Source organism: Cygnus atratus, chromosome 17 (assembly GCF_013377495.2).
Source record: "Cygnus atratus isolate AKBS03 ecotype Queensland, Australia chromosome 17, CAtr_DNAZoo_HiC_assembly, whole genome shotgun sequence".
NCBI classification, from domain to species: Eukaryota; Metazoa; Chordata; class Aves; order Anseriformes; family Anatidae; genus Cygnus; species Cygnus atratus.
The window spans coordinates 1385290-1411058 of record NC_066378.1 but is presented as its reverse complement, the minus strand read 5'-3'; the positions used below and the strand labels follow the sequence as shown (position 1 = coordinate 1411058).

General features: G+C 52.8%; 2 protein-coding genes across 6 annotated transcripts in view; both read left to right on the top strand.

Annotated features, from left to right (window-relative positions):
* Positions 1 to 547: 547 nt before the first annotated feature.
* On the top strand, positions 548 to 7775 carry IQCD (IQ motif containing D). Of its 4 annotated transcripts, none has more exons than XM_035571089.2 (5): positions 548 to 562; positions 1429 to 2262; positions 3419 to 3652; positions 5347 to 5418; positions 6569 to 7774. In XM_035571089.2, the coding sequence occupies exons 2-5, from the start codon at positions 1570 to 1572 to the stop codon at positions 6857 to 6859; spliced, it is 1290 nt and encodes a 429-aa protein (XP_035426982.1). In that variant the 5' UTR covers positions 548 to 562; positions 1429 to 1569; the 3' UTR covers positions 6860 to 7774. The 4 variants fall into 4 exon arrangements, with proteins under 4 accessions (XP_035426982.1, XP_035426981.1, XP_050570202.1 ...); XM_035571088.2 differs by lacking the exon at positions 548 to 562 and adding an exon at positions 1128 to 1225 and having other exon boundaries at positions 6569 to 7775; XM_050714245.1 differs by lacking the exon at positions 548 to 562 and adding an exon at positions 1148 to 1314 and having other exon boundaries at positions 6569 to 7775.
* A 2823-nt stretch (positions 7776 to 10598) lies between these two features.
* The window catches only part of OSBP2 (oxysterol binding protein 2), a 97674-nt gene continuing 82503 nt past the window's right edge, over positions 10599 to 25769 (top strand). The window contains exon 1 of one of the 2 annotated variants that reach the window (XM_035571092.2): positions 10599 to 10888. In XM_035571092.2, coding sequence (XP_035426985.1) covers positions 10599 to 10888 — 290 coding nt within the window. The remainder of the gene's footprint in view (positions 10889 to 25769) is intronic. The other variant, XM_035571093.2, reaches the window with a different exon arrangement.

The window sequence follows — 25769 nt, the reverse complement described above, 5'->3', positions numbered from 1 at the left end:
CAGGGGAAACATCCAGCTGAGGGCATGCCGCCCTCATTACCTTCCGGCCCTGCTGTGCTCAAGTCCTGTGTCTCCTGCTCATCCTGCAGCTGTGCTGGTCTGGATCCAGCGTGGTCACAGGACCCCACCCACCAAATCAGAGAGCAGAAAGGTGTTCCTGATAAGCTCTGTGCTTTCGCTAGGGGCTGAAGGACAGCTTTTCTGGGCCTGCAGTTACAGCCAGCCCGGCTACCCGCAGCAGGGCTGGCAGGGACACGTCCAGCCGACACCACAGAGCCCACGCGGGCCTGATCCCGCCTCAGCCCCGCAGCAGCCCTGCTGGAGCTGCAGGTGCTGGCCCAGGGGTGGCCTCGCTGCGGGGCGTTCTTCCACCGCCTCAGCCCGTGCACGGAAATAAAGGTGCTGGACTGGCTCGGGTGGGTCGGCTGGGTCCCGCAGCCGCTGCGAGGCTGCTGTGTGCTTGCTGCTTCCCCCGAGGCACAGCTGGTGTCACCGACCGGCCCCAAATTCATCCTGGGTGAGCAGGGCCCACACGTTCGTTGCAGTCGCTGCCAGCTCACGGGTGAGCGGCTAGCTGGGAATTCCTCAGCGCTGCCATCAGCCGCCGCCTCCTGGAGTTTATTAGTTTATTTATTTATTTTCTGGAGTTTGTTTATTAGTTTACGTGTTACTTATAGCCCCGAATGTAGAGCGCTGTAAAATCAGTCTTCTTCAATAGCACACGTAGGGGGATTTCTGGGTCGCTAATGCCCTGACGCTCAGCCCCCCGGAGGAAGCTACACCCTGATTTAACATTGCCACAAGCTCTCCGTTTCCCCAACCCCGACGCGCGCACACGGTGCGTCCCCGCGGGCTCGTCCCGCGCAGCGACCCTGCCTCGGACGCGGGATTTCGGGCGTACGAAGTTTTATTTTTATTTTTGTTTTGCGAGCCCGGCCGGGCTGCGGGGCGGCTCCTCCCCGGCCCGCCCAGCCCCCGGCCTCCCGCCTCAACATGGCCGCCCGGCCCCCTCGACACCCCGGCGGGCCTCTGGCAGCCGCGGGGCTTCTCATTGGGCAGCGGCGCTGCCCGTCAAGCGAGCGAAGACGCTGAGTGGGCGGCCGCGGAGGCCGGCGGGAGGCCCCGCCCCCGCGTTCGCGTTGCCTAGCGACCGCAGGGCCCGGGCCGCGCCTTCCGGACTGCTGCTGAGGGGGAGCTGGGGGCTTTCCCCCCACCGGCCTTCGAGGTTGAAGGTTTATTGCTTCCCTCCCTCCTCTGGGGTCTTCTCATGCCCCTGGGGGTTAGACAGCCTCTCTAGGACAGAGATCAGTTCTGGTGTACGAGCCCGTGTGTGCCCAGACCCAGGGAGAGCCCTGGGGTAATGTGAAACTCCCAGCTTTTCCCAAATTGCATCGTTTCTCTAATGCTCTTATCGTGTTTTCCTTTTAGAAGTAAAATCCACAAAGGAAGAATTTGCAACAGAAGCAGCGGAGGGACCTCTACGTTCTTGCACTGAGAGTCTTGCACTGGGTAAGAGTGTTGTGTCCCTTCTAGACATTGAAACACTAAAACTGGCAAGTGTTGGAAGGCATGGCTACAGTGAATCCAGCTGTGCTCCAAGTGTCATCTCGGGACACAAAGGAAAGAAACCAGCCCCCCGTAATGGGCATTGCGACTCCAAAGAAGGCGGTGATCGTGTTAGATGCCATGAAGGTGTTAGATCCACGCTGGTTAAAACCTGATAGCATTGAAACAGAAAGAGTTGTATCTGTCTTGGATGAGACAATTGCCAAGCTGGAGCTGAGCAGCTTGATTCCACGTATTATTGACTCACTGGATAGGTTTTCTGCTCTGCTGGGACCTGAGATCACAAACAACCTAATTGAGCACCAGAAGCTTTCAAGCAAAATGGAGCACCTGCTTGCCAGCCCTGAAGAAGAGGACGCCATGAAAGCTGAGGAGCAAAGGGTCTCTCTCTGCTTGCTCGAACAACAGCTGAAGTGTTCTGTTAGAAATATCCTGAGACTTTTACTGGCCAGCCCTTTACTTTGTAAGGCTCTGAAATGCGAAGCTGGGCCAAGAGAGCCACCAGCTGAAGTGTTTATCAAAGCCTTTAGGGAGTTCAGGAATTTCGTGTTTGAGCGACTCCTGACTAGTCCCACAGAAGAGGAAGAAACGGTTCAGTTCATGGAAGATGTCTCCCTCCGGATTAAGAAAAACACTGAAACAATCACAGCTTCGCAGGCAGAACTGGTGGCAGCAATCTGTACTCGAGATGAGGAGGTACAATAGTGTGAGAACACGTTTTCTGACAAAGGGTCACTGAAGCAAAATTTTGATAAGACAAAAATTGACCCCTTTCTTGTAGATCCTAAAGTGGAGGTTCCAGAGATGATTTCTAAACCAGATCCTAAATTGAAAGATACTTATTTCATTGTAAAATATAATTAAAAAATTCCTACTGGATGCTTCATTTTTAAACTTGCATTTGGCATGTTTTGAACCTGCTCTCACAGGCCAACTTAAATGGCACAAGTCACTGGGTTTAAAAAGGAGCTGCAGGACAGGCACAAATTACTGCAGTGGTGTTTTGGCAGGGCTACAGTGTCAGCTGCCAGGGAGAGGCTCCATTCACTGCTGATGAAATGATGAAAAGTCATTCGGGGAGAGATTGCTCAGATTAAAATCCATTTTTAATGTCTGCTCCGCCTTCACTGTTGCTTAATACCAATATTTCTGTGACTTCCAACTCAGTAATACTAGCTGCCTTGGAGCATTTATAATTAATATGTGATGGTATCATTTCTTCATTTTTTTCAGTGAAGGCAACTGAGGCATGGATTAACTAACGGGCATTTGCCAGGCTCTTTCCGTGAGCACATGGGCTGTGCCAGAATTCAAGCCCTGGACTCCTGACAAGCAATCCCTCATTTTATGTGTGTGCTTTTCTTTCTCCTTTCTGCATGAGGGGTCAGAGGGGAAGGTTTTGTCTCGTGCTCCCCATCCCCTCTGCTCCTTGGAGATCTGTGAATTGAGATTTTTTGTGTGCAGTTTGGCAGCTTGTCCAGTGCATAACGAGCAAACCTGTTTCACTGCTCCCAGCTGAGGATTTCTCTTGCAGGCAGCCCACTGAGCTGCATCTCCCAGACAGTCACTGAGCCTCATCTGAATCCTGAGGGATGATTTTGGCTCTTGTCTAGATGGGGCAGGCTTCCTCAGACTGCAGTGACAGTGAGTCTTGGTATGGCTCCTTCGTTCTCCAGCTTTATTCTCAGGTTCACAGGGGAGCAGCTGGTGGAAATCTGACTGTTCTCCCAGCCAGCTGTGGCAGCTCCCTGTTCTTAGATCACTTCCACCTTTGCAATGTGCCTTACTTCTGCCTACTTTATGCCTCACCTGCAAGCCTTGATGGTATTTCTTTCTTCTTTTCTGGGTCTAGGTTCAGAAAAAGGACGATATGATCAAAGACCTCAAAAAGAGCATGCAAGGTCTAGCTGAAGACTGCAAGACCAACATTCTGCAGGTCAAGTGGGAAGGAGAAAAACAGCAAAAAGAGGAGCTGCGAGCTTCTCAGGCCAGATGTGCCAGCCTACAGCAGGACGTTCAGCAGCTAGGAGCACAACTCAATAAGCTGGTACTGGAGCATCAAGCATCAGAGCTGGCTCTCAGAAAGGTGAATGGGAGGAGGGCTCCAGAACGCAAAATTTAAAACCTGTTGTACTGCTGTTAGGTCTGGCGGCTGGCTTCTGCGACTAATTACTTGGTTCCTGCTAGTTCCTGGCAGGATGCACGCGCTGTTTGTCAGAGTGTGCTGACGCTGTCCTCGTGCTCTGCTGATTCCAGTGGAAAGCAAGCCTGCAGCGGTGCCAGGGAAGTAGCCTGCTCATGGGTCCTCCTCCTGTCCCCTGACCCAGCTCAGGAAACACCTGCATGTAGTGCTGTGACACTGCATGCTGGAGAGGCTGTGCTCTAGTCAAAGTTCAGAGCAGCAAGGCTACAGCAAGACAGGCAAGGCACATGTTAAGAAACAAGGGGTTTGGTGTGGGGTAAGCCTAGGAAACGTGATACAGGCTGTACACAAACACATCTTTTATACTTGGTTGTTTGTAGTACTCGGGGTTGAGTGCAGGCGACCTTGGGAGATAAGCAGTTCCCAGTCTGTCTGGCAGTTTGCTGAAGACACAAACCAAGGAGTCGGGGCTGAGCTGAATGAGGGGAAGTGTGACTTACCGCAGTGCTGAGCAGATGCAGACGGGACACAGGAGCAGTGGGCGGGCTCAGGCCTCTGTACCAACAGATATCAACATCTTGGTGACCCTGGGCATGGAAAATCTGGAGCTAGAAAAAGATAGAGCTTCCTTTCTTTTCATTTTACTCCTTTTTGGTGTTTACCCCAAACAGGCACTGGCCTGCCGTGGGCAGGACTGCACACTCTGGTAACGGGACATCTTTCCTTTGTGCACTGGACAACGTAGAACAAGGCAGCCATGAGGGTGGGCAGTGACAAGGCATCAAATACAGGTTAGAGCTGCAGCTCAAAACCCAAGCCACCCATTTACACCTCCTGTAACGCAGAGGCTTTATCAGCTGGTTTCTTCTGAGGCTGCAGGCCACTGGAGTAATTGTCGTGATGAGTTGCTCGGCTCAGGCAGAGAGATTTACTGACTACAGATGTCTCCTTTCCCTCTCCTTAGCACGTGCTTTAGCCCCGGGTGGCCTGAGATTGTCCTTGTGGGGTGAATAGCTGGGAAGTGCCGTGTCTGACCTCGTGATGGCCTGGAAGTCCTTGGGACATCCTGGGCCAGTGTCATACAGTAAATCACATGGCTCGGGATGGGCTCTGGCCGATCTTTTTCTTGATGCTCCCATGGGGCACAGATACAGCATCTGGGGTTAAACCTGGTTAAACTGCTGAGTCGGGCCACTGTTCAACCATCTTACAACTAGAAATGCCTCTGTTTTAAGAGGCTCCGTATTTGGAGGGCTTTCATGTTTAGCATTTCTCTATCGCTTCAGTTTTAGGGTGGTTGCCCCAGTTTGTTGATGACTTGGCTCATTCCATCAGCCGCATTCATTTCCTACCACAGGACACACCTCTGAAACGTGTTCCAATCCTCAGCCCTCACCCAGCTCTGTACTGTAAAACAAATAAGGTGCTTTGGGCCTCAGGGGATGGAGGTCTGTCCCCTGAGACTATCCAAACCAGGGGCAAAATACACGTCAGCTGAAGGGAACTTGCCACAAGGAGGAGGTGTTCTACTCCAGTATAGCGATGCTGGGGCTCAAAGCTCTGATGCTGTTTTCTAGCTCAGGCTTTTTACTACACTTTAAGTGCCTGCAGGTAACCTACCGTGTTTTTTGTTTCAGAGGAAGTGCAGAGCAGAGACGGAAATTCTGAACTGGATCCAGAAATATGACACAGACATGGCAGAAAAACAGGTATCCTCTCTAAAGCGCTTTGCTCTCCCATGAGGTGACACGTTCAGGTAGATCGCTGTCCAAATGGATGTGTGGCTCTCACACAGGAGGCCAGGGAAGTGAGGGGCAGTTCTCCATCCAGAGGAAGTACAGGCTTTAGAAGGAAAGATATTTTTGTCCCACCTGCGTGTTGTGGAGTTTTCTGTTGTTTTTGCTTTAGAGAAGGTTACATCTGTTGCTAAATCCCACAAAATTTGGGGGCAGATGAGGTGCCATATTGTCAGACACGTCGTCTTGCTGTTAGGAAACAAGGCTCTCACTTTTGCTGCAGTCCTCAGTCCTGCTGAGGAGTCTAAACCATGCTCCTGTTTCCCCTGACCCTGTCAAGAGATGTCTGTCAAGAAGTTAACACCTGTGTGCCACTGTCTTGGCGTCCAGCTTACCCGCAGGAGGCTGAGAATCATGTCAGCACCCCTAACCTTGCCCCTGACATGACCCTAGTTGCTTTCATGTTCCTGCCCTGTCATGGAGATGGATAAAAACTGCTGGATTACTGGCAAAGCAAAATGTAGGGAGGGGCCTAGAAGCTGGCTGCTAATTGCTAGAAATGCTCCTTCCCTTGTCAGGTGTTTAATAACGTTCAATTATTGTTCCTGTCTGCTGGCTGGCTGAAGCACCATGTCCGAACAGGTTTGGGGCAAAACTTGCTAAGACACACGTCCACACTGCTGTTGCCCTAACCTTCCCCTCTGCGTGCCTTGCCAGAGGAAAGGAATAAGCTGCTGCTGAGCTTGGAAGGGCAGTTACACCATTTAAACTGCCTGTCCTCGGCCTTTTGCAGGCTGGCTCTTCAGCAATACGCCATTTTGCTCAGAGAGTATGTGGGAGGGGCCCTGCCCTGCACACGGTCAGAGTCCCAGCTGGGGGGGAATGCTGTTTGCAATGCAGGGAGGGTTGCGGAGTATTTTTCGGAGGAGCATGAAGACATAAGGACCTGGCATCTCTTGAACTTCTGTGGGTACTGGGCACATGTCTACTTTTCTGTCCCTTTGGAAAGGCTCAGCTCCCAGCTGCAGGTCTGCCTGGATATGAGGTGGGTAAAAAAAACCCTTCTCTAGGGAGGTTCAGGGAGGAGCTGCTGAATGTACCATGGTATCTGCTGTTTTGATAGGCTGAGTATGAGGAGGTTCATGCTGCCTACACCAAGGAGAAGGCCCAGTTGTCCCTGCTGATGGAGAAACACGCTCTGCTTCTCCAGGAGTATTCCCAGATCGAGGAGGAGCGCAGGATATGTCAGGAGAAGAAGAAGAAGGCTTTGGAGGAGTTGGCCACCATGACCCTTGCTGCCACCCGCATCCAGGCTTTCTGGAGAGGCTACTTGATTCGGTCCACCTTCAAGTTAAAAAAGAAGAGGAAGGGCAAGGGCAAAGGCAATGGCAAGGACACAAAGGCTAAGAAATAATCACAGAATCTATTTTCTTTCCTTCATTCTCTCCTGGCAACGCTGCTGACTCCCCTGAGACTGAGCTCGTCCAGATAAATGCATTAGAGCTGAGATAATATTTGCATTAAGGCTCCAGCTGTCCAGGGGTGGAGTTGCCTCTCATAGACTGGGTATATCAAAGTGGTGACATGAAGACATGTCTCTCCATTTTAGGTTTAGCTTTGCTGCTCTGAAAAGGAGGAGGAGGTCTCCTGGTGAAGGGACTGGGCCAGGAGTGCAGATTCCTGGTTTCTCTCCCTCGCCCATACTTTGCTTGTGTGTCAGCACCTGGTTTAGAACTTTACCCCTGACTTTCACCAGGTGCTGACACGCAAGGTGTAGAGAAATGGCACAAGGCCCAACAGGGTATCACTCCTGGAAATTCGCATTTTTCATCAGGGGACAGCCGAAGGGTGGGATGTGGCACAGCCCAGCTCGTGCTCTGCTCCTGATCGTACAAGTCGCTCCCCAAGCCCAGCAGCAAACCGTGCCCCATTTAATGCCTATTCCCGTTTTGACAGCACGCTCTCCTCTGGATTCTCCAGGGCCTAATGCCCTGAGAGCACACTGCAGCCTTTCCCTTTCACAGGGCCTCGAGTCAATTATTTAATTCCTCTCTCTCTGCTTCTTATTCTCAGTAACCATGTAGAAACTTTGTAGCATGGAGCTCTTTGCTCCTGTGCCTGCCAGGGCTGAAACTGGGCACGGGTAGTTTTACAGAGTGCTATGTCTTACGTGTTTCATTTTCTTGGGGAACTAGGCTGTTGTATGTAACCAGTGTGACCCGGGCAGCTCCTCTCACATATTCTTCACATTTAACAGGTCTCAGAGTAAACAGTTTTTTGATCCAGACTGCCGGTGACATTTCTGCACTCCCTGACATCAGTGGCTCGTCACTGCAGACTCTTTTCCCAGGAGAAGGCAGTGATGGTGGCTGCAAAGCCCCAGCAGCCCCCAGTTCTTGGCTGCCTCTCTACCTCTGCTCATAAATGGGTACCTGCAGCAAACAGACTGTGGTGCTATGCAAACCAAGGCAGAGAGGGGCCATTTTCCTATGGGCAAAGAGTCCCTGGAGGTGTTCAAAGCCTCAGCTTGCAGCGAGGGGAAGATCACACAGCAGTGCCCTGTGTACCAAATACACGGCCCTGCCAGATCTGCCCTGGATTGTTTGTTTGGTTAAAAGCATGGGGTCACTGTGACACCGCCTTAACATGCTCATGCGAATCATGGGATTTGTGCCATCGTGTGTCCAGTCCTGTGCAGGATCCCAAGTGCATGCTGTGATCACTCACACCTGGACCCAAGTTTATGGCAGGCAGGATCAGGTGAGACTCATCCCTCCTCAGCCATGGCCAGAGGAGGTTTCTTCTCTTGTTTGCAGCCAGAAGAGATTCCAGGATCCGTGGAGACTTTCACAAGTTGGTACCCATGTGGATAGTTTGGGGTATGTTTACACCAAGAAGGGATGTTTCATCTCCAGAGAGGCTTCGATTTATAAATACCCACAGCCCTTGAGTTCTTGGCAAAAGAAGGTTTGGACATGCTTTTTAAAACCCTTAACAGAGAATGTCGGAGTGGTGCAATGATTGTTGGACCCTGATTTTGATGCCTTCCTGTCTGAGTTTCTCTAAAACCTTCAGATGTTACCTCCAGATGCCAAAGCCTATCTGGAGAGATGTTCAGCTGGGTGGCAGTCCCAGAACACCTGATGGCAATATTCCAGCCTTTAGAGTCCAAATTTCTCTCAGACTGTTTCCAGACACAGGACTTACCCATATGAGCTGTCTCGACACCTGCTAGTGCTGGCGATGCTGGCACTCATGGTTGAAGGTCTCTCTGGGGTACCTCTTTAGAATGCGAGGAAATGTTCAACCAGCTTTAGGAGAGCAGATGCAGCTCTGTACAGAGCAGTGGATAGAGTTTGGCTACATCTTTTTTCACCCTAGGAGCTGCGTGGCCCAGATCCTCAGGCTTGGATTCAAATCCATTTTTTGGAGATGTTTCCAAGGCCTGTGTCAGGGGCTGTGGGAGCCTCTTTTCCCCTTGCTGCTCAACACTGGCTGGCCCCAGCCTCAACATCTCTCTGCTGCTCAGCCTCAGACTGGCCACTCAGTGCTAATGGCACTTGTTCATGAGACTTTTATTTACTGCCAGCCTACTGGGACCGTGTAACTGTTGTGGGGTCCCCTGTGGGCCTCATGTCACCCCACCTGCTCCTCCTTCCAGCACAGCCTCCCTGCCCTGCAGTAGATCCATGGCCCAGCTGTCACGCAAGACCAACTTCTGCCTGCAGGGGCACCAGCAGGGAAACAGGACAGAAGCGGCAGAGATCCTGGCTCAGGTGGCACGGAGCAGCGTGGTGACTGCTGGCCTTCAGTCACCATGATTTGTTTCTTTTTCTGGGGTGCTCTCCGGTGTGTAAGTGTTGGTGCCACCACAGCTTGCTTTTCTTCTCCCCCTGGCCACGGATGGACTCCACACCGAGGGCTGGCCTGGTCCCCCCAGGCCATGCTGAGGCCCCCAAACAGCAGCTCGTTAGCACAGCATGCACTGACTGTCACTGTTCTGGCTCTTACTCAGTGGATGAGGGGCTGGGCTGCCTGAGGTGGCCAGTCCCATGGCTGTGTTCATGGCCAGCATCAGCTGGTGGCCACCAGGGCCCTGTGAGGACCCCAGGGTGGCTGGACCTCACGATTCAGGGTGTTCGTGCTGGCAGGGCTGCAAGTGAGCAGACAGAGGTGCACGCGCAGGTGATAGCAAGCAGTGATGCGATTAGTGGGATAAGAGCAGATTAGCGAGATCAGGAAAAGGAGATCCTGGGGGCTGGGAGGGAGGGGAGGGCAGCGTCTGCCAAAGGTCCTTGTGGTGCTTCACCAGGCTCAGCGTGGAGAACAGTTCCCCCCTGCAAACCAGGTGATGCCACCGCCTCACCCAGCACCGAGCTGGTGACCGTGGGGTACTGCGGTCCTTCCTCGTGCAAAGGTCCTCTCCTGGGGGCCTTCATCGTCCTGGAGGCCCTTTCTGCGAGGCCCCCTCCTCCTGCAGGGCTGTGCTCGTCCCGCCCGGCTGCCCCCAGGAGCGGCTGTCCTGGGTGACGCTGTCGGGGCTGTCGCACGCCGCAGGGCCACCCCTCGTGCTGGCTCCTCCGCCCCTCGCTGTGATCTGCTCATGCCTGCATCTCAGCGCCTTCACGTGTCTTCTTGCACGTTTTTATTTTTCCCTGGGTTGTCCTTTTTTTTAAAGCCACCGTAGGGTGTTGCAATGTTTTTAGGGGGCCGGTGGGCTGCAATGGTCCCGCCGCTCTGGGGCTGTTACCCTCGAGCCCACGGCTGCACGCCTGCCCGTGCCCATGGTTCATCGCCGGCCGCCTCTTGCCTCCCTGCCCTGCAAGGAGCCGGCTCCTGCCCGGGGGGGTCCCGGGGCCGCTCGGTCGCCCCCCCACAGGTGCCCCGGTGCTGAGGGGGCGCCCTCGGCCGCGGGGCCGCAAAATGGCGGCGGGAGCAAAATGGCGGGGGGCGGCGGGGGGCACCGGGGCCCGGCCCGATCCCGGCTGGATCCCGGCTCGATCCCGCCGGGAGCCGCTGAGGCCCCGCCGCCAGGGGGCGGCCGCCCCCCCCCCCGGCCTCGCCCCGGCCCGTGACGCACCGCGGTGCCGCCCCCTCGCCGGTGCCCGTCGGAGCGGAGCGGAGCGGGGCGGCGGGGCCGCGCCGCGGGGTCTATGGGGAAGGCGGCCGCGCTGTGCAGCGGCAGCACCCGCGGGCTGGTCTCGCTGCTCAGCGCCGTCCCCTGCTTGGCCTGCCACGAGCTGCCGGGCCCCGGCCGCCGAGCCATGAGCAGCGAGGCGGCGGCGGGAGCGGGGGGCCGGGGCGGCGGGGGGCCGGCGGGGGCAGCCCCCGCGGCCCCGGGCTCCGACACCTACAAGGGCTGGCTCTTCAAGTGGACCAACTACCTGAAGGGCTACCAGCGCCGCTGGTTCGTGCTCAGCAACGGGCTCCTCAGCTACTACAGGTACCGGGACGGGGCCGGGACCGGGGCCGGGGGCAGTGCGGGGGCCGGGGGCTGCCCTCGGGAAGCCGCTCCGTGCTGCCCCTCTGGGGGCCGGGTAGGAGCCGTCTCTCTGCTTTCCCCTGCAGCTGCAGGCACCCGGCGGAGGCAGGCCTGCAAGCCGCACACCCCCGGCGATGGAAACCCGGCTGGCTGCGGGGATAAACCCCAACCCCGCGTCCGGGCCCGGCCCTGGCAGGCCGCAGCCCGGGAGCTCCGTGCTGGGCTCTCCCCAACCCGCCCGGGTCGGGCGGCCCCGAGCGCAGCCCAGGTGCGGGGGGCCCCGGGGGTCTGGCCCGGCCCGGCCCGGTTCGGCCCCGTGCTGCTGTGCTGGGCAGAGCCGTGCCGCAGGGTCAGCTGCTGAGGTTCAGTGCTCCGCTTGTAACCCTGTCAGAGCATTTCTTTTTTTTTTTTTTTTTTTTTTGTACCGGGTCCAAGTCTGTCACGAGCAACCAAGTGGCTTTCTCTAGCGGTTATCTTAGATTTGCGCAAGTGGGTTTATTTTGAGACAAATTTATGTGATTTAGGCTGAAACGACAAACAAAACCACCCAGGGAAATTATTTGGAGCCGCGGGTGAGCGTTGAAGCAGCGTTACGTGGCGCGGCTTCCAGGTGCAGACGTGCGGCGGCTGCTCGGGGAGGCGATGCCGAAGGTTTGTGGGGCATTTTTGGTAGGGCTGCTGCAGGCATCCCGACCTGCTCAGTCTGGTTGTTGTGCCTGGCAAGAGCCACATTAACTTAGTTGTGAGTCCGGAGTGCAAAAATCACAGAACACAGGAAAGTTTTCCTTAAACAAATGGAAGAAATACCTGTGATGCTCTTCAGAACAGCTGTTAAATAGAGGCAGTGCCGACCCCTGAGTGTCAGCAGGGATTGCTTATGGCAGAGAGCTCCTGTGGGAGAATCCTGCACAAACAGGCATTTATATTTGTAAGTACTGCTTCTAGCTCACTGATAGAGCACGGAAGCTCTAGCTGTCAGGCAGTGCCTTTCATCTGCTTCTTTTATGTGAGGAAATTGCTGGAGAATACTTGGTCTTCTGGTTGTTTGGCTCTGATGAAGAGTCTTTAAGAAGTGAGTTCTGTAAAGGTCTCTTGCTTTGTGAGCCCCATCTCCCATTGTCTGCTGGGTCTTTGTGCTCATCACAGCTCTGAAGAAGCATGCTAGAATTTTCTTTTTCTGTCTTTGCTGCTGAAGGCTGTACAGGTTAAATCGTGTGCTTCGCTGTGCTCTCCTCCCCTCTGTGGCTTTTGGCACTTTTGTAATTTCAATTTTCAAAGATGGTTGTCCTGATGGACAGCCTTGTTGGTTTAGCTGTTGATTACTCAGGACTGGCTTGAGGAAGGTGACAAAAACTTCATTTTGCTTGTGCACGAAAAGTCACCTTAATCGAAATGCTGTGCCCTGATACCCAAGTGGCCTCCTTGTGTGTATTGATTTAGTTGCAGGCTGAAGCGTTTCTTTTCATTTGAATTTCCTGCTGCTCACTGTGTAGCTTAAAAAACGAAAACCAGAAAGCCTGTCAGGTTGCCTAGTCGTTTTTTTTTTGTCTGCAGAGTTGAGCTCTTAAAGCCCCGCGAGGGCTCTGGAGCAGAGTGGAGGTGGGTGTAGCGCTGTGTGCAGGTGTTACACAGGGAGCCCTCCTCGGGCAGAAGGCCTGTTTGCTGCCCCCTTGGCTGCACGGGGATGGTTTTCTGAATTAAAACTTCTACCTGGGATTCTTTCCAAACAAGTTTGAGTATTAAAAGCCTCCTGTATCTCTGCTAAATCAGTGAAGGCATCAAATCTTGCTGCTTGAGAAGCATCTGCGCAGGATGTGGGATTTTGCTTCATGTTCCTTACGCTGAACCTGTAGAAAATGGGGATAGCTGAGTAATTCTTTATAATTTTCCTCTGCAAAACCTTCATGTGAGTGAGACGTGTGGGTTTGGGAGTTGCACAGCAAGACAGTTGGCCAGGCAGCTTCCTCCCTTGCAGACACTGAGCGCTGCCTTTCCTGACCGCTGAAACCCAGGGGTCGGGCTGGGCCCCTTCTCCTGCAGCATCCTGGGCTCTTCCCTCTCCACAAGGTGCTTGCAGGCTGGTCTCTGACAAAGACAGACATGCTTTGCAGGCCAGTGCTTGAATAGCTACAAATGCAGCTGAGAACTGGCAGGGCTGGTGCCCCGGGCATGGCATGGCAGGGGGCACGGGGTATGTGCTTCAATTAGCATAGTTGGCACCTAATTGCGTGGCAGCACCTGGAGCACTGCTGGCCCTCTTCAGCCAGGAGACTCATCTGCAGGATATTCGTGACTTTCTCATTGCTTGGGAATGACTGGCGTTTGGAAGGTTGAGTAGCCCCTTGTTTTCTTCTACATTTTAATTGCCCTTGATTGTCTCTTTTAGTTTAGTTTTTTTTTTTTTTGACTAAGTTTTCTGGCTCACTTGGAAATCACCTCTGTGCTGGAAAGCTGCGTTCAAGCATGGCACAGCTACTTGTTTCATTAATGAGCAAAACTCTTTCTTGGCAGGCTGCCACTTGCAGATTTATCATTATCTATAATTAGTGTGTGTATGGGAGAACCTCATCACCTTGAACAGATACGGGTTTTCAAGGAGGTTAGAGAGGATCTTTAGGTAAGTATTAATTCACCAAAGATTGCCATTGGTTCTTGTGACCGATGTTCTAGATGTGGGTTGTCTTCTCCAGGCAGCTTGCTCATGTTTCAAGTAGCTCGAGTTTCGTCTTGACCCCTCTACAGGTTTGGTGCGCTGCCCGTTATTTGTGGGCTGATGTCTGAAGCGTCTTCAGCAGCGTTTGCTGTGGCCACAGGAAGTAATGGTTAAAGCAGTGCCAAATGGAGAAGGAAAAAATATTTTGTGCTGTGTCTAATTGCTCATGGTTGTGATGTGAAAGGCTCCCCGCCAGCTAGCAGCCTTAGCTCCCCTCTCAGCTCCTGCAGGAGCGAGCGGTGCCTGGAGCAGGTGAGCCGTCCTGCCTGCGCTGGGACGGCGGCGCGGTTCCCTGGAAAAGCTGTATTTCCCAGAACAGGCTTCTTCACCCAGCTCTCTTTACCCGGAGGTTAACTCTTGGCTAGCTCTTTAAGGTCTCAAGTACAACCCAGAGGGGCTTTCTCCAGCTGGTGCTGAGACTCCCGTTGAAAGCTGAGGCGGTGAGTTCGAGCAGGAATTTGGAATCTGCCGCTGACAGGAGCGGAAGAACTAAGGGCTTCCAGAAGCAACCTCTGGTCTCAAACCCCTGCACAACTTGGGGCCACCCCGTGAGGATGCCCAGGGCTTTCAGCTGCTGAGGTTTGAGCATCTCCAAGGTATGAGATGGCACAGCCTCTCTGGACCCCTCTTCCAGCATTGGACCGTTTCCCCCTGAGTAAAAGTTGCTTCCGTATAATTTTCACATAATAAAATGAGGGGAGAGAGATTTCCCTAGCATGATTTTTATAACAGCTCATCTCTCCACAAAAATAAAGCAGCTGAATGTCCTTGACTGTTTCTCATCCTTGGGGTGATGGAGCGTGCAGGTTTTAAAGACAGCCCTGTGGCTGCATGGTAACTCCGAGCGACTTGTATTTAAACAGCACGTAATGCTTGTTTCCACTCATCGTGTTTTCACACGGCGCTTGCTTTATCCATATGGCGCTTCGCAGTTGATCGTTGTTCATCTCTTGCCTAGTTTTGAGGAATCTCATCTCCGCTTTGCAACCGGAGACACGGTGCGAGTCAAAGCAGCACTCGAGCTGCTCGACCAGCTTGCTCTGTTTCCAGTTCATGCTGCACCGAGGGAGTTGCTCGGCTCTTAAATCTAGTGTACTGGCCCACATGCCTTATTTGATGAAGCCGCAGCAGAAGTAACTGGTTTATCTTGTGTAAGTACTCAATTTTGAGGTGGCCAGAGGAGCAGTGCGCCCTGGTTTTGTGCGGTGTAGCTGCAGCCCGTGTTGCTAACTCAAGGTCAGTTGCATCGTGAACTTCCAGAGAGCATCACTCGTGCTGCAGTTCGAGTTCCTGGAGATGTTTGTGGGTATGAGGCTTACCTATGGGCTCAGCTGCGTGGATACCTATGGGATGATAAGATGCCTGTCACTCGTTTCTAGTCTCAAGTGTTCCAGCTTTTGTTGCTGTACTCGTCCTCAGCTGTCCTCCACAAAGGCGGGGGAAGGTCGTTGCTCCGAGCCCTGTGTCGCTTCCAGGCACTGCCGGGAGCTGCCTTTAGCTCTGCCTTTAGCAGCTGAGAGCTGCCGTGCTCTGGCTGCAGTTTAGTGACAGCAGTGGCTTTGTTTCCCTCTAAGAAATTGCCACCAGGCTCCAGGTTCCCTTCCTCTTCTCCACCCTCCTGGCAAGGTGGAAGCCCGCGCAGGCGCCGCGTGCTGTGGCTGTGGGCTGGAGGCGGTTGTCCTTGCTGCTCCAGTGGCATCGCTGGCCCTTTGGCTGTAATTCCTACACCCATCTCTTTCCATATTTACTATTTAGGCGTTTAGTTCTGATTTCCCTTGCTCCAAGCACAGGTTTAAGTTTGTGCTCGCCTGGTCAGCCTTCCGCTGTGCCCACTGAGTCAGTGGTGAAGGAGCCGGTCTCTTGCCAGAAGTAATGCAAGCAGCTGGCGCGGAGCTCCCTTGCTTGCAGTTGGTTTTCCTTGCAGCACCCCTTTGAAATTCTGCCCGATTCCCTTGCAAAGAGGCGTTTTCACTCAGCACCTTGCAGCATGTACTGCGCTGGAAGTGCCTGCTGAACCTCTCTGGCTTCCCTTACCTGTAGGTTGATTTTGTGTTGCAGCAAGTCAGACAATCGAACTTTTCCGTATTGCGTTGTGCTTGTGTATAAATGGCGTCGTAGCTAGGTAACTTGGGTAATTTTAGGTGACTTAAGCAGGCCGTGATATCGGAGCCCTCTGCTTCTTGCAGGTCTCCTCAGATCCAGCGCTGATGGCCAATGCTGGGGTCATCACCTGAAACGTGAGTTGTCCCAGCCCGCTCCCCGGAGGGCAGGTGGTGCTTCAGGGCCGAGCGCGGAGGTGTTGGGTTCCCTTCGGGTCTTCATTCGATTACTTTAATCGTTCCTCTGGCACCTTGGCAAGGATCTTGGTACATTTTCTATCAACCTTTGTTTGGTTTCGATCAAAAAGCTTGTTTAATAATTAATTGCTTAATTTTTCCTTGTCCGACAGCTGCAGGCGGGGCAGCCTGAGTTAAAGCTGGAGGATAACTGGGCTGGACGTGCTCGTTGCTGCTGGGGCAGTGGCTGCTGACTCACGCGGGCATGTGTGCGTGGACGCCTGCGCCGAGCCCGCGGGCTGCGTGTGCATCAACTTTAAAATTAAAAATGCAAATTGAAAGCGTGGTTCCAGGGGGCTGGTGGCACGGTTCGGCTGGCGGTGGCAGCCCTGGGATAAAAGCAGAGCACGTCTCCTTGGCCCCGCTCCAGGCTGTTGTGTGATTCACTTCACCTCTGGGAGCCCAGGTGCAGGGGAGCTGTGGCTGGTTGCTCTCGGTCACCGCGGCCGTTGCTTGTGACTGTCTGGCATTTCTGAGCCGCTGGCCGTGCTGCTGCTTGCCAGCCCTGTCGTGCCATTCAGTGCTTATGTGGGCTGCGATACAATTTTGCAGCGTAAGTAGTATAGTCTGGCTTGCATGCACGCGTTAGAAATGAGCTGTCGCATTCGGCACGGCGCGTGCATGCATCCAGCAGTCCTTCCTTTCATGCCCGTTTGGGCCACATGGTATTTGTCACCCTTCCTGATCGCTTTTGCCTTCTTTTTTTTTAATCTAGCTCTTCAAGATAGGATATTTGTGCTTTGAAATCACGACTGGGTAAATGTATGTCCCCACCGTGACTGTGGAGGAGGTCCTTCATTTCCTAAAAATAGTCCAATTCTCCAAATCTTTCTAGATAAAGAGCACTGTGCAGGCATGCAGAGCAGGTTAGGGTAGTTTGTGCAATGCAAGTGAGGATAAATATGGTGCTGTGGGAGTCTGTGCCTCTCCTTCCCTTCTGTAACACAAAGCAGCGATTCTTAATATTGGTTATTAATAGCTAAAGCTGGTTTCTGCTAAGCACTTTATAAGGAATGGAGCAGAAAATGCTGTCCTTCACCCTCCTGCTTGCATATTACTGCAGTTTAGGTTGGGGATGGGTGTGGATACCTCAGCGGTGTCCCCACATCGCTGTTAACAAGGGGCAACCCGCTTGTTTCCTTGGCACGGCCGCCTGCTGCGATAATGGGCCCACAGCCGCGATGGGCGCTGCCGCCTGCCCTGGGCATGTGTTGGGGCTGCCGGCTCTGCTGCCCGGACCTCCCCGCGACGTGCTGGGCCACCGGTGGCACATTTGTCACACAGCCGTGGCTGCTAACTCGTCGGTACCACGGATCTGCACGGCTTGTGACGGTACGGAGATGTGCAGCAGGTGAGGGGCGCCCCTACCCTGCAGCTCGCTGGGAGTCGGTGAAGTTTCCGGCTCTGGTCTGAAGTCCTTGTTGGAGGCATCCTGACCTCCAGCTGATGCTGGATACCGTTTAGTTGCCATTTATTGTTCCCGTGTCACCGCTCGGATGCTCCCCAGCAGAGCTGGTGGAGCAAGAAGTGCTGCAGGTTTATAGTGTGTGGTCAGGTGAAACTAATGTGTGGCTTTACCTTATCCAAGCAGCCTTTCCTTTCCTTGTTGCTTGCGTCTCTGTGTTGGTGAGGTTGCTGCAGCCTCTCTAACTTTGAGCCTTTCCTGGGATGTAGTTTTTGGAAAGCAGGAGGTAAGGCAGCACTTGTACCAAAAGCTGTTTAATCTGAGGTGGCATTTTGTTTTTAAACTGCTTGTAGGTTGCTGCATCTTTGATGGAGCTGGTACAAAAGGTGACAGAATCATCTTAATCTTGCGTTACTCCAGCTGAGCATGCACAGCACGCTCTCAGCACCTCTTGTTGAATTGTGTTGTACTGCCAGTGTCTCAAGACAAGGTGTAGGACTCCTGTTGGAGCTGGTTGCTGTTCACTGCAGCTGTCTCCTGTCGAGGAGCTGTTAGGAACAGTGTGCAGCGTGGTGTGTGTTATGTGGCCAAGCACTGCACACTAACTCATTTTTTGTAGACGTGAGATCACACAACGTTATTCCCAGCGTTTGCTTTGCAGTATCTTTATCAGCGGGTTGGTGTGCGCTAGGGAGATGGGGAACCCCAGGCAGACACAAGGAAATGTGTTCTCACCGGGAGTGAGGCCAAATACTGAGACGGGCTGGAGGAACTTCGTGGTGGTGCTCAAACTCTGGCTACGCAGGGTCCTGCGCGAGCTGAGCTGGTTGCTCCTGCTTAGGGCAGGTTGCACCTGAGGCTCCAGAGGGGCCTCCTGACCTCGGCTGATGTATGTGTCTGAGTACACGGCCTCTAGTGCTTCACACACAGCATGCGTGCCTTCAGCTTGCCAGGTATCGCAGGCCTGTATCGGCTGGGGCTCTCCTCTGCGCGTTGTGTTTGGAAATAAGCAGGATCCACCATAAATCTGAAAAGCTGCTTTGGTGAGGAATCAGTGAGGACAGTGGGCTTCAAGTGTGGTTCACACAACGTAATCTCCCCGTGTGCTCGGTGCCCGCTATCAAGAGAGTTTGGTTTTGTAAAAGCCAGCGTTGCTCATCAAACCATTCCAGCTCGAGCCGAGCAGCTCAGTTCCCGTGCTGCTTGCAGCTGTGTTACTTTTTTTCTTTAAAAAATCAGTGCAGTTTTATCCTCTAAAGTTACAAGTTAGCCCCTAAGTTTAGGGAAGGGCTCCTGTCCCACACGTGAGGATTGACAAGCTGATACAAACGCACATCTGAAGTTGAGGATGGGATCAAACTGCTTCTCTGGTGTGTTACGCTTTCATTAGTTAAAGCGTGTACAGGCGGTGTCCTGCTGGAACGCCAGGGGAGTTAAAGGTCTGGCCGAGTTTCTGATCCCCTGGGAGCGGGCTTGCCGGAGGAGCTGAGCGCCGGGAGCTTTCTGACCTTTTGCCTTTGGGTAGCTGCTGGGATGTGCCCGCCGTGCTGCTCCCCGAGGAGGATGCCTGAGGTCCCTGCGCTGTTCCGTAGCGAGGTGTCTGCGTGGGGCTGCGGCGTGCAGGGGGTGAGGCGTTTTCCTTTTCCTCTCTGACCCATGGCTTTTCCCTCCCCAAGGAAAGCAGAGTGGCTTCGAAGTGGGCAACCTATGGAGCTTTAAATCCTTGGGAGCTTTAAATTCGGAGTTCCAGTTGCAGAGGTCTAGGAGGTGGTGCGTGAGCAACGCTCTGGAACTCCCTTCGTGCTTTTCCTCCTTACAGCCTGTGGGCACCGAGCCTGAGGACCTGCAGACAGCACAGCGCTGCGTCTTGGTGCAGGTGGGGTCCGAAACTGCTGGACCGAAGTGAATTCTGCTTCACATCTACAGCCTCACCTGCCTTTACAGCACCGTAATGGAACACCTCGGGCTTCTCCAGGTTGGGGATGTTGCGGGTTAACGTGTTAGCTGTCATCCCCTGCTAAGCACCACTGTGATATTGCTCCGTTACTCAAAGCACGTGACATGGGAACGAGATTACTTCACCCGGACTTTTAATTTCCAAGTGCGCAGTGACTGTAAACAGGTTTAAGGATGCGTGGGTTGCGTTTGCCCATGGGAACAGGAGAAAGGTCTTCAGAACGATCTTGTATGAGCTAAATTCAGTGTTTGGTGTACTTTGGCGATGGGGCACTGAGAGCTTTGGGGAGAAATCCCTACAAACCCTGCAGGAAGGCAGCACCACCTCCGGAGCGCTCTGCCCTGGGCGCTCGTGTGTGGCGGGGCAGGGCACAGCGTGGCCTTCAGTCCGAGGTATGTCCGTGATGCAGGGTTCCCGTTTCTGCAGTTTTAGGAAGGAAGTTTCAGCAAAGGAGCTAACCTAAGCGCTAACGGTAAGCTGGCTTCAAGGCGTAGTAGGGGTTATGAAGGAGGGCAGCCCCACTTGCGCAGAGTGAATCGCGTTTTGGTCTTGCACTCAACATGCTGTCCTTTAAATGTTTTCTTTCCTTTCCGTCTGCGTTGGAAAGGAGCTGCGTCAGTTCTTGCAAGGCCCGTGTCCCATGCGTTGCGCAAGTAAACCCCGCTGTTGCCATTAGTGTATTTTTAACTTGCAATTGCAGTTTATTTATGGAATTGCCGGTTTATCTGTGCTGTTGATTTCACGCACACCTAAGTGCTATTACTCCCCGGGGTAGGTGTTACGGTAAACCCACGTACTGCCGGCAGCAGTGCCTTTAAACACGTTCCCTGCCCAGGCAAAGCGATGGGATAAGGTTTTGCTGATCAGACCTACGTGCTGCCAGGGGGGTTCGCGAGAAGGATGCAGGCTGCTGGTGGGGGTCCTCCCTTTGGACGCCGCTGGCTCGGGCAGCTCGCAGGCTTGGCGCCTGTCGCTCAGCTTTGCGAAGAGGCAGTGCTGCCTTTTTTTCTCTCTGCTGAGTGCATCCTTGATGGAAGGAGAAGGGTGGGAAGCGCCCGACGCCAGCCAGTTGTCGTGAGACTGGTGGGTAAGGTGCAGCGGGACGATGGGGTTTGCTGTAGAGGCCGTAGAGCTGTCTTGTGCCCTAATTGTTTTTGCTTTAGTTGCTAATGGGAGAAAACCCAGGGAGGTCTGTTGGCTTTGTACGAGGAAAGACAACAGGACTGCGGTAATGTGTGATGTATTAAGGGAGAGTTTATAGCCTGAGGAATGTAAACCTGGAAGAAATGCTTAAAATCACTATCCAGCTTCAGTGTGCTCATGTGGCTGAAATAAGTGAAGGCACGTCATACTGCTTAGTGCTAAGTGCACCTTTTATCTCTTTAATAAAACCTCAAGAGGAACGGTTCTGCTGTGCCAGATCTCTATAAAAAGAATCTGCTCCTGTGTGCAAGCATTGCAGTCCTAACAGCTTAGCTTTCTCTTCCCATGATCTTCAGGCTTGGTTACCTGGCTCCCTTACTCGGGAAGAAGAGCGTTTTGCTGCTTTTTCACCGGTGTGTAATTCTCAACGTGCTGGTTTGGGTCTGTGAGAAGGTTTCCTACAGTAGCCTGCCTTCTGTTTCACGTTAGGCATTTCTTTTCCCCTTGAGGGTTGTCTTCCCAGCTCTGACTGCAGCAGTGCAGTGCTGCCTCCTTGGTCACCTTTATTCCGCACGTTTTTGCATCTGTTCTCCTCCAGTGCCTGGAGGACTGACTCCTTGGATGGGAAGTGACCTGAAGGTGTGCAACAGGGAAATACCCCTTAACCTTTGGTGGGAATCTGAGTTTTTGTGGGGTGTTTTTCCTAGCCTGAAAGACTTTTGGTGCTGGGTAAACCCTTTTATTAGAATTGGAGAGTGTTTTCTTGCTCTTGTTCCTGAACCGTTCGTGAGCTGCAGTGGCTCTGGAAGGGCCCTGGCATGAGGCAGAAGTCTCTGTCCGAACTGCACCTCCGTGGGTCCGCTTAGATGGAGGGACGTGTGTCTGTGGGGAGGCTTTCTCATGAAGTTTGGCTGCTCTTGTATGGGACCCACTGTGACACTTCTCTGTAAGCGTTTGGTCTTCAATGAGTTGTGCTCTAAAGCTGTGCCACGGAGTTCGTCTCTTTTCTGTTGACTGGAGGAAACTTCAAGGTGTGAAGAAGCTTCAGGAGAGCGATTTCCTTCCAGTGTTGAGCTGTGCTTCTCAGCGTCCGTCTTCAAAGGTGGAACTGCTCGTGACCTACTGGAGGAGCCGGTATCAGTACCCTGCTGCCAGCACCTGGCAAGTAGGCTGCAACTTTTCCCACTTTCACTGCTTGTTTTTCTGCACTGGCCAAGTAACCTGGATGTCGTCCTTGTGCACGATAGCACTTTGCTTGCTGTGGCCACTTTAAATGGTCCTAATTAGCAAACACAAATCTCTTTTTTTGCTCTGTCTCAAGTGGTCCAATTTTGAGGCTGTTAGAGCAGCAAGGAAGGCAGGCTTTAGGGAGGATAAGCATTTGATGCATCGCCTGCAGAAATGAATGCTGCTGAGGTCTAAAAATCATGGTTCTGCTCCCGTCCCTTAGGTGGGAACTGCCGGACATGCTCTGCAGTGCTTGGGGCATGAGGGCAGGGGCTGCAGAGGGCCTTTGGGACCCACTGCCTGAGTGTCCGAGCCTCTGGGTAGGCTCAGGGGGGCGGATTAGCAGGGCGAAGCGCCTTGTCGTGCAAAATGTGGCTTGCTCGTGAGCTGCCTGTTTGCCTCCTGTGGTATGTGTGCGGCAGGCTTCTCCAGAGGCTCCTTGGCTTCCCAAAGTGGCTGCTGAAACAGAAGGCAGTGTCTTGGGACGAAGTTCTGGTGCTGGTTTTGTGGAGGCAGGTCTCCAGCTGTGCCAAAGCATCTCTAGTAGTTCTGCATCAAAAACCCCAAGCTCTTGTTGCTCCAGGGGGTTTCTTGCAACACAGCATGCTAAAGTACCGCTGAAAGTCTGGGTTGAGCAGTTGGGAAATTTGCTTAAAGCTGCAACTCCCCCTTGTCTATGCAAGAGCCCTTCCTTGGGAAGGTTACTGACCTTCCCTTCCCGTTTGGCCATACATCTAACTTCTCTGTTTCTGGTAACCCACAATCAACGTCCACAGGATTTTTGCAGAAAATATACAGCCCGCGAAGACCGATCCCAGTGCAGAGTATTGACATGACTCAGATTCCCAAGATAAATTTCTGAAAGCGCATGTGACTTGTGTGCGCTCCGTGTAGTTATATATTCCTGTGTGGAGGCTGAGAGGGAATGTGGGTCTCGCTGGTGCCTGCTTGCTATCTGGGAGCTGTCGCTGATCAGTTAATGCCTTGCGCTAACCGTTGTGTCACTTTTTCCCCGTGCTTCTTCCTTGGTTGACTTGCTTGACCCTGATGAGCAGAGGCCATCTAAGGAAGCTGATGGCAACAGAGATGTGACTTCAGGAAGAAGTCTCAAGGCACAGATGCTGAAAGATGTGTTTTGGGCATTTGGTGTCGCAAGCGAAGCCGCTGAGGCCAGGCAGGTCCGTCCAGGAGGGGCTGGACAAGGTCACTTGGGCACCCGCAAGATCCAAGAGACCTGCCAGTACGAATCCCGGGCCAGTAAGCAGTTAACTCCTGATTGCTATTTTAGAAAAAGCCCTTGGCACCTCTAGCGGCTGAAAAGCCAGCTGTCAAGATGTTTTATTTTTTGGGTAGTGTCATAAGGAATGGGAAGGATCTTGCGTTGCGTTACACTGCCTCGGGTACTTCAATTGCAGGCATGGTTTACGTTCTCGCTTGCATTTTCTGTCTCTGTTTCATCAGTCCTTAGGGGAAAAAAAAAATGCTGTTCGTTGAAGTGCTGTCCTCCGCACTTCTCAGGAGCGTGTCCCCAACGGATAATGGGGTGGGCCTGTAAATCCGATCATTTTATAGAGGTCGTAATGGAGATCATGGAAGTAACTTGTGTGTGTCTCAGCTCCCGAGTTTGTGCACCCTTCTTCTGCTCAGGTTCGGGTAGCGGTTTTATGCCAGCTGCTCAAAGGCAGCGAAAGGCAGGCAGCTGTGCGTGCTGCTCTGTTCTCTGCAAGGAACAGGTAACTGCTGCTGAAAGCAGGATACGCTGCTTACGGATCCGAACGCAGCTTGGCTCAGGAATACGTTTTTGGGTGGGTGCGGGAAGCCCTAGGAGGTGCGGCTGTTGGTGACCCCAAGGATTTGCTGGGAGAAGCGGCCACGCATCCTGGTCAGCGGGGAGATGCAGACACACGCTTGAAATCTGTGCTGGGTGCGCACCTGGAAACGAGCCGTGGTCTTGCACTGCACGGCAGATAAACCTGCAGCGGGCCAGCTCGCCGAAGCCAGCTTGTGGCCAAGCGCTGAGCAGCAGCGGTCGGGTCAGGTGGGGTGGTTCAGCTTTAAATGCAACCTTTTAGCTTTGCCTTTAATCAAAGCCACGTGGGTTGTGCACCCAGTTCCACTCTCCTGAAGTATCTGCAAGAAACATCTCATGCAGAAAGAAATTGTGCTGGAACTTTGGCACCGTTTGAAAGTTGGCAAAAAGAAAAAGGATGACTTCAAAGTGGTCTTCAGTGTTCGAGGTCACAGGCCATAATTCATGCATAGCACTTCCGAAGAAAATTTGTTCAGTACTGAAAGCATCAGCGTCGACTGTAGCTTGCAGGCAGCTGCCTGCAGCAGAGGAGACGTTCCTGGAATGAGCTCTTCTCTCCCCCTGTGATCTGAGAAGGACTGGTAAGGGCATGCCCCGACACAGGGCATCTTTACAGCCTGACTGTTGTTGTGAATGCGCATCAGTGGGATAAGGATAGAATAAAATCTGTCTTAATAGTGCCTGCGCTGTGCCCTGTGCACTCTTACGTTCTTGGACATAGTGGCTAGAAAATGCAAACATGAGATGACTGTGGCTGATCTTTATTCTGATTGTTTAACACAATTTCCAGGGGCTGAAAGGCCAGTGGAAACTCGAAGGCAGAGGCTATAACAGACACAATTGCTGCCTCAGGCTTGTGTCTGCTGTGTTGCATTTATGTCAGAGTTTCTGTGCAATTTGTCAAATTAACCTTGTGTATGGTAATTTGTTCTTTCTTGCTTAGAACTGAGCCACCAGACGTGTAATTTGTGTCTCTTCCAGTTCTCAGTGTAAACTAACTCCTGCCCAGATGATGGGATCTGGACCAGACCTTCCATAAATTTTAGCTGAGACAATAAACTCAGTAGCAGTGGTACCCCTGAGCCTTGCTTCTGCTCTAGATCTTCAGTGTTTTTACTTAGAAAATAATGAAAACAGTAAACTGTGGTACTTTGGCATTTTTGGAAGGGGCAGTTGTGCTTTCTAGCAGCGCTCTCTGAAAGCTGTGATTTTGTGGAGCTGCTCTAGTCCCTGCCGAGCCGCAGTGTGGGCTGTGCCTGGCACACGCACACATTGTGGTTACCAGAGCACGTTCCTAAACCGGTCTTTAGCAATACAGCTGGGCTACTTGTAGCCTGCGGAGAGCCTACAGGGGAGGAAATCAGCAATGCCATAGGCCTGCACCATAACCAAAGGTGATCTTGGAGCCCTCGCTCAGGTGGAGGAGGATTTAAAATCCTAAGATCTAAAACCTTGCTGTGCACGTGCTCTGAAAACCATACAGGTTTTATATACTTCATTTATTTATTACTATTATTTATTTATTTATTTATAAATATACTATTTATTTATAATATACTATTATTTATTTATTTATTTATTACTATTATTTATTTATTAATTTATTACTATTTATTTTATTTATATTTATTTTATTTATTTATTACTATTTATTACATACTTCATTTATTTATTTTTATTTTTATTTATTTATTTATTTATTTATTTGTACAGGCCCTGCTATTTGTGAGCTGCCCCGACTCAGGTGGCAGCGGTCGCTACAGCAGCTCTGCTTGGGGGTAAGGCGAGCTTTAGGCAGCGCTCACCAGGGCGGTGCAGGAGCGGACGCCGCGCGCTCTCGCTGCTGAGCCTTCCCCAGCAGCGTGATCCCCGCCCTGGCCAGCTCGTGGGACGAACCCTGCGCTGCCCGCCGCGGTGCTCGGCCCCCTGTGCAGCGCTGAGCACCACGCGTGGCGGCGGCACGCGGCGCTCCCTGCTTCGAGGCTCTGCCTGCGCGGTGAGAAACGCGAGTGCTCGGGTTTCCGTAAACACACAGCGATCACACAGGCTGCGGACAAATCTTTTCCAGCGCTTGCTCTTAAAAGGCTTAAAGTTTTATGGCATTTGTTGGGGGGTGGGGAGGGAAGTAGATTTAGGTGCCTGCGCCCTGGCGAGCAGCCTGCCCCAGAGCTGCTGGCCTCCCTGCTTGGCTGGTGGGAGGAGTGGCGATGCTCACTGCAAACCCAAGTGCGTTTGTTGGCTGCTTGTGGAT

Bases quoted from the DNA above. Each gene is read 5' to 3' on its own strand.
- IQCD (XM_035571088.2), top strand. From the start codon at position 1,570: ATGGCTACAGTGAATCCAGCTGTGCTCCAAGTGTCATCTCGGGACACA. The intron at 3,653-5,346 runs GTGAATGGGAGG...TTTTTGTTTCAG, and splicing joins CAGAGCTGGCTCTCAGAAAG to AGGAAGTGCAGAGCAGAGAC. The intron at 5,419-6,568 runs GTATCCTCTCTA...CTGTTTTGATAG, and splicing joins CAGACATGGCAGAAAAACAG to GCTGAGTATGAGGAGGTTCA.